This window comes from Solenopsis invicta, chromosome 1 (assembly GCF_016802725.1).
Source record: "Solenopsis invicta isolate M01_SB chromosome 1, UNIL_Sinv_3.0, whole genome shotgun sequence".
NCBI lineage: Eukaryota > Metazoa > Arthropoda > Insecta > Hymenoptera > Formicidae > Solenopsis > Solenopsis invicta.
The window spans coordinates 19,349,775-19,368,778 of NC_052664.1; the positions used below are offsets into that span (position 1 = coordinate 19,349,775).

General features: G+C 33.3%; 2 protein-coding genes across 9 annotated transcripts in view; one reads left to right on the forward strand and one right to left on the reverse strand.

The window, feature by feature from the left end:
* Positions 1–23: 23 nt before the first annotated feature.
* LOC105201124 (ATP-dependent RNA helicase DDX54) lies at positions 24–4,348 on the forward strand. The gene is made up of 12 exons (XM_011169018.3): positions 24–155; positions 921–1,119; positions 1,224–1,600; positions 1,668–1,983; positions 2,074–2,284; positions 2,380–2,606; positions 2,698–2,889; positions 2,963–3,104; positions 3,189–3,378; positions 3,552–3,690; positions 3,763–3,916; positions 4,104–4,348. The coding sequence occupies exons 2-12, from the start codon at positions 925–927 to the stop codon at positions 4,286–4,288; spliced, it is 2,328 nt and encodes a 775-aa protein (XP_011167320.1). The 5' UTR covers positions 24–155; positions 921–924; the 3' UTR covers positions 4,289–4,348.
* Positions 3,720–19,004, reverse strand: part of LOC105201125 — a 38,783-nt gene continuing 23,498 nt past the window's right edge. For 5 of the 8 annotated variants that reach the window (XR_005576235.1, XR_851007.3, XR_005576232.1 and 2 more), the window contains 2 exons: positions 17,426–17,700; positions 3,720–3,808 (listed from right to left, as the gene is read on the reverse strand). Coding sequence is in view for 2 of the 8 variants with exons in the window: in XM_039456919.1 (XP_039312853.1) it covers positions 17,645–17,700 (56 nt within the window). In the remaining 6 variants the exon portion in view is untranslated. Of the gene's footprint in view, positions 3,809–17,425; positions 17,706–19,004 lie in introns of all 8 variants that reach the window. The other 3 variants (XR_005576234.1, XR_851006.3, XM_039456926.1) reach the window with 1 other exon arrangement.

Below are 19,004 nucleotides of genomic sequence, written 5' to 3' on the forward strand. Positions count from 1 at the left end.
TGTGATGAAATATTCTCATGAATTTATGAAAAGCCGCCATAACGTTGTTGCAGTGCAAATCCTGCTTTTACTTTTTTTTGAGGTTATGTGAGATCATAGTTCTGTTCCATGTGACACTTGATAATCTGGATCTTTAATAAATTTAAAACTTCAGAGTAAGTTTATACATCATTAAAAAAAATATATTAACAGCATATTATAAAAGTATTGATTAAATTGAGAAAAATATTATTTATAACATTTTAAATATGTTAATTGTTATGATACAATGTGAAAAATAGCATCTTATCTATATTCTATTTTTATTCTAAATTAATATCTGAATATATATATTTATTTAACAATTATTTTTCTCAAAAAAAATTATTGAAAAAAATGGGTTTGGAGAATAGAAATAAATTGCGTCGAATCACATTATGTGGGAGTAAGACATTTCTTTTAAAGATACTTTGTACCAAAATACATAAAAAATGCCTGGTTCTTAACAATACTTGAATGTCTTATTTGTTCTTTATTACTCATTTTCATATACTCGAATAATTAAGGAATAAAATTCTTATATTTTTTTCAAAACCATATCTAAATTTGAAAACCATAGTTATATTTTTATATGCATTATAAACAATTAAAATTTTTTTAAGTTAAATACTTTTTTATTTAAATTGTGACTAATCTTCAATAATTAAATTATTATTTTTTAAAAATAAAGTACAGACATTTGTTCTAGAAACTTAAAAGTATGTTCATGAATTAAAAAAAAAATTTTTTGAACTACTTTAAATAGATTAAAAGTGATTATGGTTATCCAAGTTCATAGTGAAAGGGTTAAATAAAATGTGTTAAATTGATATTTATGTGTAATATACTGTATTCTGTAATATATTATATTTAATAAAATTGATTTTTGTGATTAATTGCAGCAGGATGGAAGATAATGATCTTGTTGGCTTTGCCGATCCAAATACAGTTAGTGACAATGATGAGAATAATGAAATCACTAATATTAAAAAGAAGATTTGCAAGAAATCAGGAGGGTTTCAATCCATGGCCCTTAGTTTTCCAGTATTGAAGGGAATCCTCAAACGTGGATACAAAATACCTACACCTATACAAAGAAAGGTTATTAAAAAACGTGTATATTTTATAAACAAATATAACTTAAAATTGTAACTTGATGTTATAAATCTTGATTAAAACATTAATAACGATTTACTTTTTCATAGACTATACCATTGGCTCTTGAGGGAAGAGATGTAGTAGCGATGGCTAGAACAGGTAGTGGAAAGACTGCTTGCTTCTTAATCCCTTTGTTTGAAAAACTCAAAGCAAGGCAAGCTAAGGCAGGTGCACGTGCATTAATACTGTCACCTACACGTGAACTGGCATTGCAGACACTGAAATTCATAAAGGAATTAGGAAGATTTACAGGATTTAAGGCATCGGTGATACTGGGTGGTGATAGTATGGACGATCAATTTAATGCGATTCATGGAAATCCTGACATCATTGTAGCTACCCCAGGTAGATTTCTGCATATATGTGTGGAAATGGATCTGCAATTGAAAAATGTTGAATATGTCGTCTTTGATGAGGCTGATAGGTAATTTTTTCTCTTTATATTTTATTATTTTTAATATTTGCATTTGTGTAAACATGAAACATTGCAGATTATTTGAAATGGGTTTCGGGGAACAGATACAAGAAATTGTGAACAGATTACCAGAATCACGTCAAACATTATTATTCTCTGCTACCTTGCCTAAGATCTTAGTAGACTTTGCGAAAGCTGGTCTGAGCGACCCAGTTTTACTTCGTTTGGATGTTGAGAGTAAGCTGCCTGAAGGGTTATCTTTGTCTTTTATTACATGTCGTCCTGAAGAGAAATTGGCTGTACTTTTGAGTTTACTGAAAAGAATCATTAAGCCTGAGTCGCAAACAATTATATTTGTGGAAACTATGCATCACGTGGAATATATTCATCAGGTAATCATCTATGTATATAATCACCTCTTAAATATATTCCGTAAATATTTTAGCAGTCAAATAATCAGATATATAAAACAATTTTTATAGATATTGGATAAGGCGGGTATATCTAACACCTTTATTTATTCAAATTTGGACCCTTCCGCGCGTAAAATAAACGCAGCTAAATTTCAAATGGGTAAAGTGCGAGTTCTCATAGTGACAGATGTTGCCGCTAGGGGAATAGACATACCACATCTCGACTTTGTGATTAATTTTAATTTTCCTGCAAAATCTAAACTCTTTGTACATAGAGTAGGTATGTTCTCTCGTAATTGTTTTAAATTATTTTTATTATATTTTTATTATTATTAAACTACGTTTAGCTATATGCCAATTATAATAATTTTGTAGGACGATGCGCTCGGGCTGGACGTGCTGGAACAGCATATAATATTGTGAGCTCAGACGAGTATCCTTATCTCCTAGATCTGCATTTGTTCCTTGGCCGACCATTAACGATAGTGCCGACTACAGGATCCACTGAAAATATGGAATCCGCCGTAGGAAAATTGCCACAGGCTATGATAGAGGAGGAATTAGCTGAATTAATAAATTGGCATAATACCTCTACTGATCTTGTAAGCAAATTGAGCATATCTTGTGTATAAATTAATATAGCTAATCCTTTGTTTCTTTGTTGCATTAAATGAATACTTATGTCCTCCCCAGATAAATATGCGAAAAGTATGCAATAATGCCTATCAACAATATGTCAAATCGCGACCGGGTGCTTCAATGGAAAGTGTTAAAAGAATTAAGGAGCTTCGCATAAATGAAGCTGGTGTTTTACCAGAGTATTCTGATGATTCTCATGCAGCTGCAGATATAATATCCAGGATGAAAAATTACAGACCACAAGGAGTGAGTGTGACGCTTTACATATATTAGTACATATATTATACTTTTTCAACTAAATGTCTTTTATATGTAACAGACGATATTTGAAATTGGTACAAAGACAAATTCAACTGACTACCAGGTGATGAAGACGAAACGAATGTTTCATAAGGAAAATATTCTTAATTTCCACAAAAAAGTGGAAGAACGTAAAACCGATAAAATCAATACAGCATCAGGTAGATATTCTGATAACAAGATATATACGTATATGTAATGATATATATATGTAGCAGTAGTGTTGAATTTTTCAATTTTTATAGAATCATCTAAAAAAATCAATCTGCCGTCCAGCAACGCGGAAGAAATTAATGCTGCGTTCAACACGGTAGTAGTTCCAAAAAAAATAAGCAGTAACGATTTGTACAAAATTTCAAAGAAGAAATGTACAACGAAACGAGACGAAGAATATTATATACCTTATTCTGCACCAGATAAGCATACAGAAGATGGGTAAGAATTACTCTTGTAATTTATTTTGGTTTTCATAATTTTTTTTAATTACGAATTTTTATTATATATTGTACAATATTAATACCTATTTTTATTTAATTAAAATTAAATGTATATAACACATAAATATTTTTAATTTTCAATTATTTGTATTCGATATTTGCTTTTTTTAGTTTAGCTGTTAATACATTTGCGACTGAAGCTGATAAGGCGCAAATAGATTTAACAGCAGATAACGAAGAGGGTCGACATCTGCAAATGCAATTGAAGAAATGGGATAGGAAAAGGAAGAAAATGGTCACTGTCGAGAGGGTACGTACATTAGTCATGTATAATCCATATTTGTCATGAAGTATGAATTTATTTTCTACATTATATCAACAGGATCCGAAAGCGAAAAAAATACGCACTGAATCGGGTGCATGGATACCTGCAACATATAAAACAAATCGTTATAACGTGTGGAAGGAGAAGAATAAAATCGATGAAAATGATAGCGAAGATGATAGTACGGAAGAATCTTCGCAGATGAAAAACTGTAAGTCAACATAATCACATTAAACGTAAAATTTATCCATTTTTCAATCTAATTAATCTAAACAATATATTTAATCGACATATATGAAAATATTCATTTTATAAATTTTTCCTTTTTATATTGCGCATATCAATTCATTCCAAGTATCACTCATAAAAATGATTGGCGTATTTTATTTGCATTTCAGTACGGACCACAGCAAACACACATTGGGCGCGGCACAACCAGAAACTTAAAGATAAAATCAAAGTAAAGAATGAGCTGAAGAGACCCGAACAAATCTTGAAAGCACGCAAGCTATTGGAAAGAAAACGCCAGAGAAACGGCAGAAGAAAAAATAAAGGTCAAAAAAAAGGTACAAAAAAACATTAAGATGTTTTAAATATTTAAAATACATTAGCATTGTAATACAGTCAATTTTACGCATTGGTTTCTGTCTGTTAATTATCATTTCTCCTCTTCCTACTTTACTTATATTTGCATGTAATCCACATGACCGCGAATGAGAAGGCGAAATAAATAGAATATATTACGTGTAGTAGAAATAATTGCTATAATCAAAAGTACACTTTATATTTCAAAGTCATTTCAAACGATGATATCTCTTTATTATGATTAAAAATACGCAGTTGTAAAAAAAAATTATATAGAGATAACGGTTCTTAGAGAGAGTGTAATATAATTTTTTGTGATATAATTTTTTATATATATAATAAAAAAGAACGTGACATAATAATACATATTATGCACGACACAAATACGAAGCATCAGCTAAAAATAATCGCGTACGGTTCAATAATATCTCGAGAGCGCAGTGACCTTATAAGCAGGTGCTATGCGATTTAGGACGTTTGGCCTTGCAACGTCATCGTCATCATCGTCATAACAACGTAGTGACTGCGTTGCACAATTGTGGGGGTCTCCTGCAAGGCGAGGTATTACGAAGACTTTGCCAGGGTCGCTTTTGCGTGAAGCCTTAAGAAATTTCCGCGTCATCGGGGGAGCGCGCAACTTCTTGCTTACCAATATGAGTCGCGCGAGGAGGAAAAAAAACCTGGATCGATGCGATCATAAATTTTGTCGAGAGTTAACCGTCAGCGGAAATTTATCTCTGAGCGCTGCGAGGATCGTGGAACGGCTGCATGACGAGAAGGAACCCAGACAGCACACAATATTTACAAAAGATTTACAAAGCATTTATAATAATTATTTGAATGTCTTGCAAATATTTACGAAAATATCACATAAAAATAGTTACAAAACATGTATAAAATTATTACTATGAATATTAATTTTTTTACTTACTATAAATGTTATATAAAATATTTAGTCTGTATTTTAGTAACATTTTGTATAAAGATTTCATGATTTGTTTCATTCGTATACATAAAATATTTATAAATATAAAAAAAAATAAATAATAAATATTTATAAACATTTATCACAAATATTATATGCTGTTTGGGAAGATCTGCATGCATAAATGGCTTCTGCGAGAGTAGCATTTAGCTGCTTTCCATTCGACAGTATCTTAGGAAAATTTTTGTGTATTAAAGTCAGACTCTGAAATATAGTGCGGAGTAACAGTGCGGCAATGTCTTGCATTATTGCCGCGTACACTGATGGTATACTAATGATAAAAGATTTATCTAAGAAACGCGGCATTGTATCCTCCCATTATCTGGAGTGTTGCGTTATCGCAACATTTTCCGTCACGCGACAATATTTTCTCGATAATTAAAGATACCAATAAACAACATAGGATACTTCTCGTAAAAAAGAGGCTACACGACATGCGACTATCTTTTCGCGGAGATTATATATAGAAAAAAGAAAAAAGTTGTACAATATACTTAGTAATTGGAGATATCGATCTCTCATCGGCACAGTCACATTGACTATTATTAACAGTTTATTAGCGCATACGCCTGATCGGCTTTCGTATCTGTGTCATAGCAAGCCCTTCTTCCCTTTGTGCGCGTATGCCCTGTTTGTGATCTAGAAAACAACACAGTGTGCGACGCGCATCGTAATTAGCGAGGCTGCAAGCTGCAGTGCAACCGGATCTAAAGGAGACTCGAGTTGCTTCAACTCCTAATTCCCTTGAAATCATCTGACAGTGCTCTCTCTCTCTCTCTCTCTCTCTCTCTCTCTCTTTCTCTCTCTCTTCGTTCCCCCTTGATAGTAAGAAGTGACTCATCGACATCGGAATGATGTCAATTTGATGATTTCGACGAATTTGAATTGATGTCCATTCTCATTTCTCATCGAGTAGCTTGTACATGTTTCTTTTGGCTGCCTAAATACCGTTAAGTTGTGCCTCTAAGCTAACATGGTTTTTATTTATATAGAATTATTTATTATTTTTTCAATTTAAATAGCAGAATCTCACAGTTCTCTTCCCATTACACAAAGAGACCACGTAAAATTTCAAATCGATCAGATGGTATTAACCTGTGCCCCATCGAGTTCAAAATTAGAAAAAAATTTACTTTTTAATTTTTCTGATTAATTTCTAAAAATTATAATACTATACATATATGTATATACATATACATATATAATATAATAATATTATATCATTCTCATATTAATCATATACACATATGTAACGCTTATAAAATTACGTAATATAGAATCTGTTTAATTATTTCATAAATGCAAACCCAATATTGATTCAAGATCTTATAATTACATATATAAATCCTTCAAATTATTAACTAAATAATAAAATATCAATTTATAGACTATTAAACTATCAGACTACTATTTTTGAAAACGAGTCGTGACACTTGTTAAATTGTTTTGAATTTTCGACACGAATTAATATTCACTAATTAGTCTTCAATTTTACAGGGAATGTTATTTATATAAAGGAACAAATTGAGAAGGTCCTATATAAAAATGTGTGAAAAATATATCACGTTCGAAAATAAGAATCATTCCCTGCTCTAGGCGTTATCAAAGAAGAGGACAGTTCATATTGGTCCCTCAGCGTAATCGTCAACAATATTTCTTTTTTCTCTCGCTCCAACTTCCCTCCCTTCATCATTCTCTCGCCTCTGTTTTTTACCCTCTCCTTCCCTTCTCACTCTTCTCACCCGCGGTGTGACAATCCCATTATAAGCTTTTAGACGTGTCTAGCTTGTCCACTTGCCCATTCGTCTCCTTCGAGCGTAATATGCATTCGGAGCTCGACCTTCTCCCTACTCGGTGACTTTTTAACTCTGAGAGAACGAGGGGAACATCTGCCGCAAGAGAGCGGCCGACCCTCTGGTCCAAAATAGAGATTATTATGATAGAGAGCATCTGCGCCTCTGCGGCGGTGCGGATGCTGGAATGGAGGGACGCGTGCGGATGAGGGTCCTCCCTCGGCGAAGTGTCGGGAGGAAGAGTAGAAGAAGAAGAAAAGGAAGAGTACGCAGCGGATTCAACTCGTTGGCCGAGGAGAACCATGTATTTTTGGACGTGTCGCGTCTCGCGTCTCTTTTCAATCTTCTTGCCACGTGCGTGTAGCGAGGAACGCGGCCATCGCATACCACAATTATACGCTTCGCCCGAAATCTTCGTGGAAATTGGTACAAGGTCTCTTTTGGTTCTCCGCTCTCTTTTTTTTTCCTTTATCTTTCTTTATACATTGTTCGATCTTGCGAAGGAGAGCCGCGGGACGAGCCTTCGCGCCTCTGCCTCTCAATTATCTGCTCGATGCATCATTTGCGAATTATGGATATTAACGGCAGATTGCGATGGGATTCTATGTGGGAGTATGTAACAAGAATTTTTTGCGCGTTACTTGTAAAAGAACAAAAAAAAACTTTTTTTGCAATCGAACTTTATATGTAAATACAATAAAACGTAATAACTGTAATATATATTTTTTCTTTATAAATATTTATAGTGATCCAAGGAATATCGCAAACCAAGTTGTTTATTTCAATTTCCAGACAGCATATGATATATTTATGATAAATATTCATGAATATTTATTTTTTTAACATATAAATATTTTATATGTATGTTATAAAACAAAATAATTATAAAATCTTTATTCAACATGTTATTAAAATACAAATTAAATATTTATAATAATATTTTATACACATTTTATAAATGTTTTATTAAATATTTGCAAAACATTCAAGTAATTATCATAAACAGTTTATCTTGAAATCTTTTATAAATTTATACGGAGTCAGAGTCAATAATAATGACAATTCAAACGACTTTTCTCGGCAATATTCTTTCGATTTTATTCCTTTCTTATTCATATATTGTCATTTTTATATTTACGATCAATGACTGAGCCTAACGACGAGCCTATTGCGGCAATCAACATTGTGACAATAAAAACGACGGATAAGCGTGGGTTACGATAACAACAGTCCAAGCTTCGTCAACCGTATCTCCGCGATTCTCTCGCGTTCGTCCGATTGCAGACGATGACGATCGCGGGGAAACAAACGTATGTATTTTACCCGACGACGGTCACGTTACCACGTGTTAATATATTACGCGCGCGGTGACGGGGGGCGATCACGTGTGTCGCTTTATCCGCGCGACCATCCGTTATCCGCTCTCTCCCGACATCGGTATGCGCGACATTAATTCATAGCCGTGCGAGTGCATACACGCGCACGTTGTACACATCCCTGCTCTCATTCTTACGTCGGCGTGCTCAGCCGGCGACGACGTCGTCGACGAAAACAATCATCGGGGAAGTGGAGATGAGAGGGAGCAGCGGCGTGACAAAGAAGTGGGCGAGGTGTCGTAGTCTCCTCCGCGATAGGTCCAGAGGCCTCACAATAACGAGGAGTAGAGACTAGAGTTGTACTTCACACTCATATGTTACTTCATTGGAATCTTGGGCTCATTGTCAGTCGTTGAACTCAAATATAATGACAAATTATAAAGCAAGAGGGATAAAACCAAAGATCAGAATAAGCAGCACACGATGTTTATAAAAAATTTACAAAATATTTATAACGATTATTTGAACGTTTTATAAATACTTACCAAAATATTTCAAAAATTAAATTATTAATTTTTTTTAAATTAAAATATTGCATAAGAAGATTTGTAAAACAATTATAAAATATATAGATTATATTTTAACAATATATTGAATAAAGATTTTATGATTTTTTTTCCTTTATATATATATCTATATAACATTAATAAAAATAAATAGTAATAATAGTAACTTTTCGATGAGTTTCCTTTCTTTGTCAGACGTCGTATAAAATGCGATTGTAAAATCGAAATTTTCTACTTGTTAAATTGTATAAGAAACAAGAATATTTAGGAGAAGTTTCTAAAATCGTTAACAATTAAAAATTTTTGGAAGGCTTCTATGTTTTATCCGGGATTTTTTTTTTCTGAATTTTTACATGAACGTATATTTGAAACATTACACAATAATTTGATCTCGTTGATATTATTCGTCAAAGTAAATTTCAAATTTATTTTCATGCATAGAGATTCTATCTTCTCCTCTCTTTCCTTTAAAATTCTCTCTCGACTTTCCTTCTTTCCGCTTCTCCCGGTTTTTGCTTCTTTAGCATTTTCTCTCTGCTATTTCTTTAGCATTTTTTCTCAAGGGGGCACTCGCTCTCGTTATTTCGCTCAAGGTCCCGCGAATCGTTATTACGCCTCTGGGAGGTAATGTCCTCCGCAATTCACGAGCCAGTTTCGTCACTAACGAGAGCAGATTTCAATGAATTCAATCTAATTCCTGAGAGCGGGAGAAGGAAATACGGAGGGAGGACGTCGGCAACTGATTTCGTTCTATTTTAACATGTTACGCTTTTTGCAGCCTTCCGTTTGAGTCAGAATAATGACGTATCGCGATAATAATAGTTCCTTTGTACTCTGGAATGCACCAAAAGTCCCTGAACTCATCGTAAATCGAGAAACATCATCAACGCTGTATGTACATTTTATTTTCTGGTATTTGTTTTTAAGTGCAGTCGTAAAGATTTATTTTTCATCTCGAGTCTTGTCTAATCGAAAAACATCAATCCTAACAAATGAAAATAAATTGAAATAGGCAGAAATAAATTCATTTCGACGTTTTCGAATTCGCGTTTCTGATTTTTCAAATCCATTTGAATCCAAAAATAATATATTGAGGACACGAATCTATCCAAATTCAAAATGATGAATAGCGCATTTCATAACTTCAATCAATTTGAATCCAAAAATACTCCGAGACTCGAAAGCGCGAACTCGACTAAATTAAAATGAATCGCAATTTTTAATTCATTTCAGTTCATCTTCGTTTGCTAAGATGTTTGGAAATATAAATTGGCATTATTTTTTAATACATTGTTATTGAATTGTGTAAAGCATAAAATTGCAAATTTGTAAGGTATTTGTGCACATTCTCGATACATCTAATTTCTTTCCATCTATCAAATAATCCCTTAAGATAAAATGTTTCAATAAACATAAATAAATTCAAATGAATTGAAAATTACGATTTATTTTAATTTTTTCGAGTTCGCGCTTTATGTAGAGTTCCGAAGTGTATTTTTGGATTCAAATGGATTGAAATACGAAGTGCGCTATTCATTATTTTGAATTCGGATGGATTCATGTTCGCATTATATTATTTTTAGATTCAAATAGATTCGAAAAATCTGAAGCGCAAATTCAAAAATGTTGAAATAAATTTATTTCTATCTGTATTAATTAATTTTCATTTACTGTGTGATTAACTGTATCAATGACTGATGATATTGCAAATGCTATCAGTAATATTAAATATCAGTTACTGCGATGTAGTTATTACAGTTTATCGAAACACTTTTTCTTAAGGAATGAACTTCAACAGATAGAGTTCCGGGACAGAAGAGATATACACGTACATATATTAATCAAAAGCGGAGCACGAGATGGTGGCCCGTCTGAACAATGTTGCTCGAAATAAACCTCTTTGTAGCAGCCGTCTGTGCCCAAAAGGCGAATAAAAATGATGTAAGCCAGAGGGGCTTACTTGTTGTGCTGGACGGTTCACAGACCGCCCTTGCGCCAATCCATTTGTCGTTGCACTTGGCGCAGGGTCAAGACTCTCGTCTGACTCTCGCGTGATGGTCGACGATTGCAAACTTTGCGTTACAACCGCACCAAATTGCCGGGTGCATTTAAGAACAGGTGGTATTCCCGTTTAGAGAGATTTTAAATTATTAGAGACGAGTTTAAGAGGAAGCAGCATCTGTCGAATTAGATTTTAAAAAAGAAAAAGCGATCTAGATAGATCGTGATTTAGATGAATATCGCGACCAAAGGTGTTGCAATTTTTGTCAGAAAAAATTGCGCAAGCGAGTGATGAAGAACGGCAAATGGGATCGTAATATTCCACTTTGTTAGATTCCCAGTGATGTTAATAATATGCCAACAAATTTGAACGCGAAATATCGCGGTAGATTGGCGTCAACTGCGTCCGCAGTTAAACCATTCTGCCAGCAGTCTACTGACGTAAGTCAACAGACCGCCAGCAATAACCGAGCGGGAAATCTATTATTTCGCAATCATTCAAATGAAATATAACATTCAAATAGCTGGGGAACCGCAGAGTCTGTTGACAGTGCGCCATTAAACACAATTCCGTTTGACGTTAGTCGGCAAAACTTGCAGCGGACACTTCGCAAAACTTCTGTTTTCGACAGATTCGACTATCTGGGTTAGTAATTCGCCGCTGCGAAACGTCCTGACCGAAATGCCGACGATGACGGGGCATCGGCGGCGGCGGCGGCAGTTCGTGAAAGTTTCTCGCGGGAACTAAAGTGGAAGATTAGATAGAAGAAAAAGAGAAGAAAGAAACTATAGACGATAAAAAGACTTAGGAAAAAAAAAGAGTTATCGCATCCTAGAAAGGGGACGGACGTCCGTGAAGGGGGGAAACTCGTTACGTTCGGCCCTCGTTTACGTGCCGTGCCGGTCGATGACGTATCGCTATACGTTTGCCGAGATATTTAAGCCCGTCGCAAGTAGAAAGCGTGGAGCATTCCAGGAAGTCGCCGGCGCTCGGCCGGTTCTCGCATCTCTCAGGATTCACGGCCGTTATGCCACCGGGCGAAAACAGATCCGCGCATATCTCGTAAATATACGATGGTCGAAAATTCGCCGATGACGTCACAACGGTGCCGCTAGGAATCGGGATGGGACAGCCGAAGCGATGGAGATCGAGATCTTATTGACATCTAAATGATATTTTGTTAAAGACGTCTTTAAGATTTCTACTTCTACAAGATGTCTAAAGAGATTTTGTTGAAATTAATTTTGTAGATTTTTTAAAAGGCAGAGTGATCACTGGAATTGTGTTGAGAGTAAATGATTATTTTGTAACAAGGAGTGGTCCGAATGAAATGCCGGGTAAAACATTTTATAAAGCAGGCCTATTTTATTACTATATATATAAAAAAAACTTTATATTCTAATAATTTCAATGTATGAATTAATTATAAAAAAAGTGCTATAAATTAGTTTGCTCGTATGATTTAATAATATATGTTTTCGGAATGTTGTTGGAAGATGGATAATTAGCACAGAACTGCAACTGTTTTCAAAACTTTTAAATATATCTAATAAAACATGTTTAGAAAAATTGCGTAAGTGCATTTTCGAATACTCTTTCACTGAAAAAGAGTTGTTTCATTGTATTATTTAGAAATCTGATAGATTCAACCAGTACGTCTATTCAAAAACGGACAAATTAGAAATTTTGTAGAAATTACCAGATTATAGTAAAGTCTGTCAAATGTTCTAATTATAAAATCTTGACTCCTATTGTAAATAATCAGAAATTCTGCTTGGTTTCATCAAAATGCACTCAATTATATACGTTTTGTTGAGCTTTAAATTCATCAGTGTTTTATAATTGTTTACTAAAATTTGTCATCCTTAATGTATAACTCCATAGAAAAAAATTATACGGATTTAAATTTGGATGAGTATAAGAAATCTATTCCAGGCTTCCATGAGTGAAACTAATATGTTTTTATTTTATTATCAAATCAATTTATATGCCTGCTAAAAAGGACTCTGTGAAGTCGAAACGTCATCCACTTATTGTTAAAGATTGAAGACATTATTATTTTAATATCTAATTGCTCGCTTGTTTTATTTGGACTTTACTTTTCATATATTAATTATTTTATTATATTATATTATTTTCTCAAAATTAGTATGCTTTTCATCAAATTCCTCATTCTCAAATATGTCAATTATCGTTTTACAAAATTTAATTTTTTTATAAATAGCTGTTAAAATTTGATGCGCATTGATTCTGTACCGATACATTTTGACGACGTCTCTCAAAACCTTTCAGAAAGTTTCTCGCTTCAAACCCATGACCCGAGCAACTTTCTAAATGGAGAAATTCGGAGAAATTTCTTCAAAATATTCTCTGACGTCATCTATTGTTTCTTCTATTGTATTGCAAGATAACAAATAAATCGTTTTTACGATTATTCAACGTACTATACATGTCAAAATTATTGATAATCTTGAAAAAAATATTTTAAAATAAAATCTCAAATATTCACTACAATGTGTAAGATTTGTAGCACGGTTCTAAGGAATGGAGAGTGAAAAAATCGTACTTTCTAAATGTAGTTTCATTTGAAGTTTCTTTAGATTTATATTTACATATTTATAGAATGTACAATATGCTTATACAGTTTTTGCCTCTATTATAGAAGCATTCAACGAGAAACCCTTTTTTGGTACGTTCATGCTAACACTCTAAACTCTAATAAAAACTGTAAAAAAAAAGATGATCATTGAAAAGAAAAATTAGAACAGTTTACTTTCAACATAATCCAATAGTTACCCTGTGCCTAAAAGACTTGTCAAAAGAAATGTTTAAAATAATTATTGCATACGATGTGTTTTAGATTTATAAAAAATATCTTAATGATATCCCAAAATGTTACGTATCTTTTATAAATAAAGTTAAAAGATTTTTTTTAATTTTTTTTTAAATGCGAGACATCTCGCAATACATTTTTTAGAAATTTAAAAGATACGAGTATATATGTTTTTGTTTATGTGAGATACTACGCTTTAATAACAGTAGTATTGTTGTAATGTAAAAAAGCCTTTCTAGGATATAATCTTATTTAAAGATCAGAGAAAATGCGCAATTATTAATCTATTAAACATCATCGTATAATTGTATGATTTATAATAAACGCAGATGTATGATTCCTCTTTCTCTCCCTTCTCCTTTCTCTTCCCTCCCATTCTGGAGATCTAATACAAAACGAATATATATGGTACTTTTTGCGGAAGATACACTGCAGTCTCTGAGTTTAATTTAATGACTCGTACGATAGAGGATAAGTAACAGTCATGAATATGTACGGCAGAAGGCAAGGAACAATCGTGAATATATAATTGCATGGTATGCGCTTGTGATAGAAAGTAGTTAAGTAGGTAATAGAATAGGTAGGTAAGGTAATTGAGAGCAATGAATAGACGTAACAATGCAATAAACACGGTATTAATAATGGAATTAACAATCTTTCATTCTTTCTTTTAATTTCCTCGCGATCAAGACTATATAAACAGCCACGGGATAAAACACAATAGCACCATTGAAATTGTTATTTCATCGATCCAGATAATTAATAGATAATGAAGTGGACACGAGCAAAGCAGAATGCGATAAATTTAGATTAAATTCAAGCGTAAAATCAAATTCAGCTTACTTAGAACGCTTATTTATATAATTCACATGAGAATGGCTTATTTCAAAATGGCTAATTTTATAATTCTATATATTACGTGTATTTTAATGTACGTTTGTGTAAATTTAAATATTCAATCGACATGAAACATAATTAGAAATCTATTCTGAGAGAAAGAGAAAGAGAGAAAATTCTGTGGTACTAATTACAGGTAGTCTAAAAGCTTGAATTCACTATCCGACTCCACGGTTGGATTTAATCTCGGATTTAATCTAAATAAAATAAGCGTATCGCGTTGTTGTTATTCGCTCGCGCACGTTCATTCGATTATAGATTTGCTGAAATAACAATTTCCAGCATTAAGAATAGTGCTGGCGGACAGGTATACGCTGTCAATACGTGCAGGCGCGTTGTACGTATATCGATTTTAGCGCAATCACAGGCAAATGAGTCAGCGCGAGCCGCGTCGCGAAACCCCTACGATCGAAAACCCATTAATTCCGCGTATACAGTAACGGCGTACGATGCTCATTAGTGTTTACGTCGTCGCATAGGCATGCATGACTGTTCCCACTTGCCAGCAGTGCGTCGCGCGTCATAATCTTGCGGCGGCGACACGCGCGTCATAGCACGCCGAATCGCGATCGCACGGCGGCGATTTAAAGTCCGCCTCTGCCCGTAATCGACGCGGAATGCGATCTCCCACGAATATTCATAGAGGGAAAGAGCGAAACACGTTTCTCCCGCGATCCGCGATCATTTGCAATTATAATACATATAATCAAGGTTGGGTACTAATCGGTTGAAAAGTTAAAATAAAAGTTAGATAATAAAGTTAAAAGGTTAATAACGTTTAACTTGATTTAATTTTTAACTTTATTCGGTTATTTTTTAAACACAAACTTTAATTTACTAACTTTAATCCTATCTATGTGAAAGAAAAAAAAAATTAAAAGAAGAAATACATGTCTACATAAAAAGCAATATTTTTTTGTTATTTAAAATAAACTTAAAAATAAAATATTCAAAATTTGACGATCCATGATTATAATTGTTTTGAGTAATCTAACTACAAAGAATTACAAACTTCTATTTTAATATATATATAAATAATGTTTTTTAAAATTAACTTTAATCTTAACGTAACTCTTTTAATTGAGTTAGTTTTTTGTTCATGCAACTTTTAACATAATAAAATTGATTTTATGAGCTATAGCTGTAACTTAATTTAGTTAGAAAAATATATTAACTTACGCAGGCCTGTATAGAATATACATAATAGTATAATCGTAAGGGGAGAAAAGGCTAATATTTTTCGCAACAAGTATTTTACAATTTTTTTAGATATTTATATAGCGTCGTTATTAAATTTGACAATCAAATTAATTTAAGATATTATTTTTAGTTTACGATTACATTTTAAATCCGACAATCATATCGGTACGCGATTTTGTAGAAAAATATATTTAATAATTAATTGTTATGAAAATTATTAAACATCAACATTCGCTTGAACTGAGAAATGACACTTTCTCTTATTTTTTATAATATATAATATGTCATAGTTTACTAAATCTAGGAATAAGTTACTAAATGTAAGTTGATCGCGATATAAATTTGTTAATTAATACGCGTTTAAAATAATTGTTAAGTGTTTCCGCTAGCTGAGAAGCCTAAGTACAGTTGAAACTAATGTAATATTAAAGGGGAATAAATTATTTATGAAAACAAATCTACGTCCAGTTGTTACTTGTAAATTTTTAATTGCCCGTGAAATACACGTCGTATTTTCATTGAGGGTAAACCGATTCCACGTCCTATTTGAAGATCAATCTTTGAGCAATAACACGTTACAAAAATGCAAGAGCTATCTTTACATATATTTTTCTATATTTTACGCGTGACACATGCATTCTTTAACACGTGAGCTGTTGCTTGTAGTTTCGTCGCTTTCCTCCTACATTTTTGCATTGCAAAAATAGCGAGCAATACAGCATATATATGTCTTCTGATAACATAATAGTCATTTATGTGTATTGGGCTGGGCTATTTTTATCAATGACTTAATAAATGCTCTACTCGTACACATATTCACACATATTCGTGCAAGTTTTTCGAATGAATCTACGTGACTATTTGCTTGAGCGTACGAAACGCGAAATCTATGCCACCACAAAGAAAATGGTTTGATTTACTCTAATCTGTGCGTGTATGTAAAAAGTAGAGGAAATTACACAAAGAAGTTGACACTAATGTACTTTAAATGCATGTTGGCTGCATAAATGGACCTTAAACTCTCATGTCAAAATAAAAAAGAACTCCCGCCGGAAGGAAGTCGGGCAATTTCATCGCGTGATTATGAACGCGTTTAATTGTCCGTGAAACGTACGCCGTATTTTCGTTGAGGGGAAACCGATTCCACGTCTCACCTAAAGTTCAATTTTCGAGCAATAACACGTTGCAAAAATGCAAGAACCATCTTTACATATATTTTTTTCTATATTTCACGCGTGACATATGCATTCTTTCACACATGAGTCATCATTAACTCAATAATTCGCGACACCTGGGTTCTCGGTTCTCATCACACCAGGTACGAAAGTTTCGTCGGTCTGCCCTGTATTGTAAAACGTAGCTAGCACAAATCGAGCAATCGCGCCGTTGCCCCGGGTCGGTGGTGGGGCAGCCGAGGGGGAGAAAAAGAGTGGAGGGGTTGAGCGAAGAAAGCAAAAGGCAGTTGCTGTTCGTAAGGAAAGTAGCATGCGGATCTGTGCGCCACAACGCGTGGCTGCATTTGGAGCAGAGTGCTGGTACATACCTTAATGCCTCTAACTGCTTGGCCTCCGGCCGCCCCGCTATGTTAAACCATACACAAGTCTTTGGGTGCAGCTGCACTTGCGGTCATGCGACCTTTCCCTCTCCCTTCTACCGTTCCCAAGCGGCACCATCCGTCCGGTACCGCTGCCAACCTAATCACGAACGTACTTGACGTTTTACGACGGGGCCCATGGAATATTCAGGTGCGGCACTGAGATCGTCACCCTTGGCAGAGAAGGAAAGTCAAAACGTCCGTTCCTTGCACCACGCTGCACTCTGCGCTTGAAACGAAATAAACGTATAATTAGGACCACTTTGACTAATTCCGATTAACTTTAATCGACGATTACATCGGCAGAATTGCCAACATGGAAAATAAAACAGTTTATCATTGGAACAAGATTATTCTCTTCTTTTCTCTTTGTAATCTATATTTGAACGATCAAAGTATCTCACATATTGTATAGTTTTAACGTAGACGGCATTATTAATTTTTTAAGAGTAAAAAATACAAAATGTTGGCAACAGCTAATGTAGTTAATCATTGATCAAAGTTGGAGTGGCTTTTAAACGTGAAAAGAAAACAGAAAATTAATAGCTTAAATGCAGGGAACCGTGAGTCTACATACATTTCACGAGAAATTCCACAAAAATTACTTTTAAGTTCTCTGAGGGTGAAATAAAAATTAAGGTATAGAGAAACAAGTCGTTTCAAAGTTCTGTACAACAAAAAGTAGCGGATAAAAGCTTCAAAAGATTCTTTTCATTTTCCTTTGAACATAAATTTACTCGTCTGACTGAAGTGAAAATTTTTCGAGGAAATGAAAAGAAAGATGTGAAACAAAATTCAAAGAATGTCTCTGAAATTTTTCTCAGAATTAAATTCATTTGTATTGAAAAATCTGCGTTGAATAAAGACTCTGAAATGTATAACACAAGAAAATATTTTTAAAATTTCACGACTTCAATGTAGTATTAATATTTTGCATCGTGTGTTCATCTCCGACTAAGAGACGAATTTAGATCTTTGAATTCAACTTTTACAATGTTTATCGAATTCAATCGAATTGCATTACGTCAAATTAGTGCACTATAAGCTGCTATATATAAAGTTTGCAAAGTTAAATGTAAAAGAATAAATAGATAAATATTTTAAATGATTAAATACCCAATAATGATATCGGTCACATTATTTAATAGAATACATGTATTATTTCATTGTCAAAGTGTTTTATATTATGCCACTGATTTACATATTTTATATGCAGGATTGGGTGATAAATACTTAAAAAATTAAATAATAAATTTAAAAAGTTAATAACTTTTAACTTAACTTAGTTAATTTTTAACGATTTAATTTTTAATTTTAATTAATTATTTTTCAAACACATAATTTTAATTTATTAACTTTTTCTTAAATTAAACATTTATCCACGTGAAAGAAAATTATAAAAGAAAAAAATACATTCAAATATAAAAAAACAATATTTTTTTATTGTTTTATACAAACTTAACTTACAAATAAAATACTAAATTTGTTTGATTCCATATTATAATTGTTTCGAAATCTAACTTAATAA

Bases quoted from the DNA above. Each gene is read 5' to 3' on its own strand.
- LOC105201124 (XM_011169018.3), top strand. From the start codon at position 925: ATGGAAGATAATGATCTTGTTGGCTTTGCCGATCCAAATACAGTTAGT. The intron at 1,120-1,223 runs GTTATTAAAAAA...ACTTTTTCATAG, and splicing joins CTACACCTATACAAAGAAAG to ACTATACCATTGGCTCTTGA. The intron at 3,691-3,762 runs GTACGTACATTA...TTATATCAACAG, and splicing joins AAATGGTCACTGTCGAGAGG to GATCCGAAAGCGAAAAAAAT.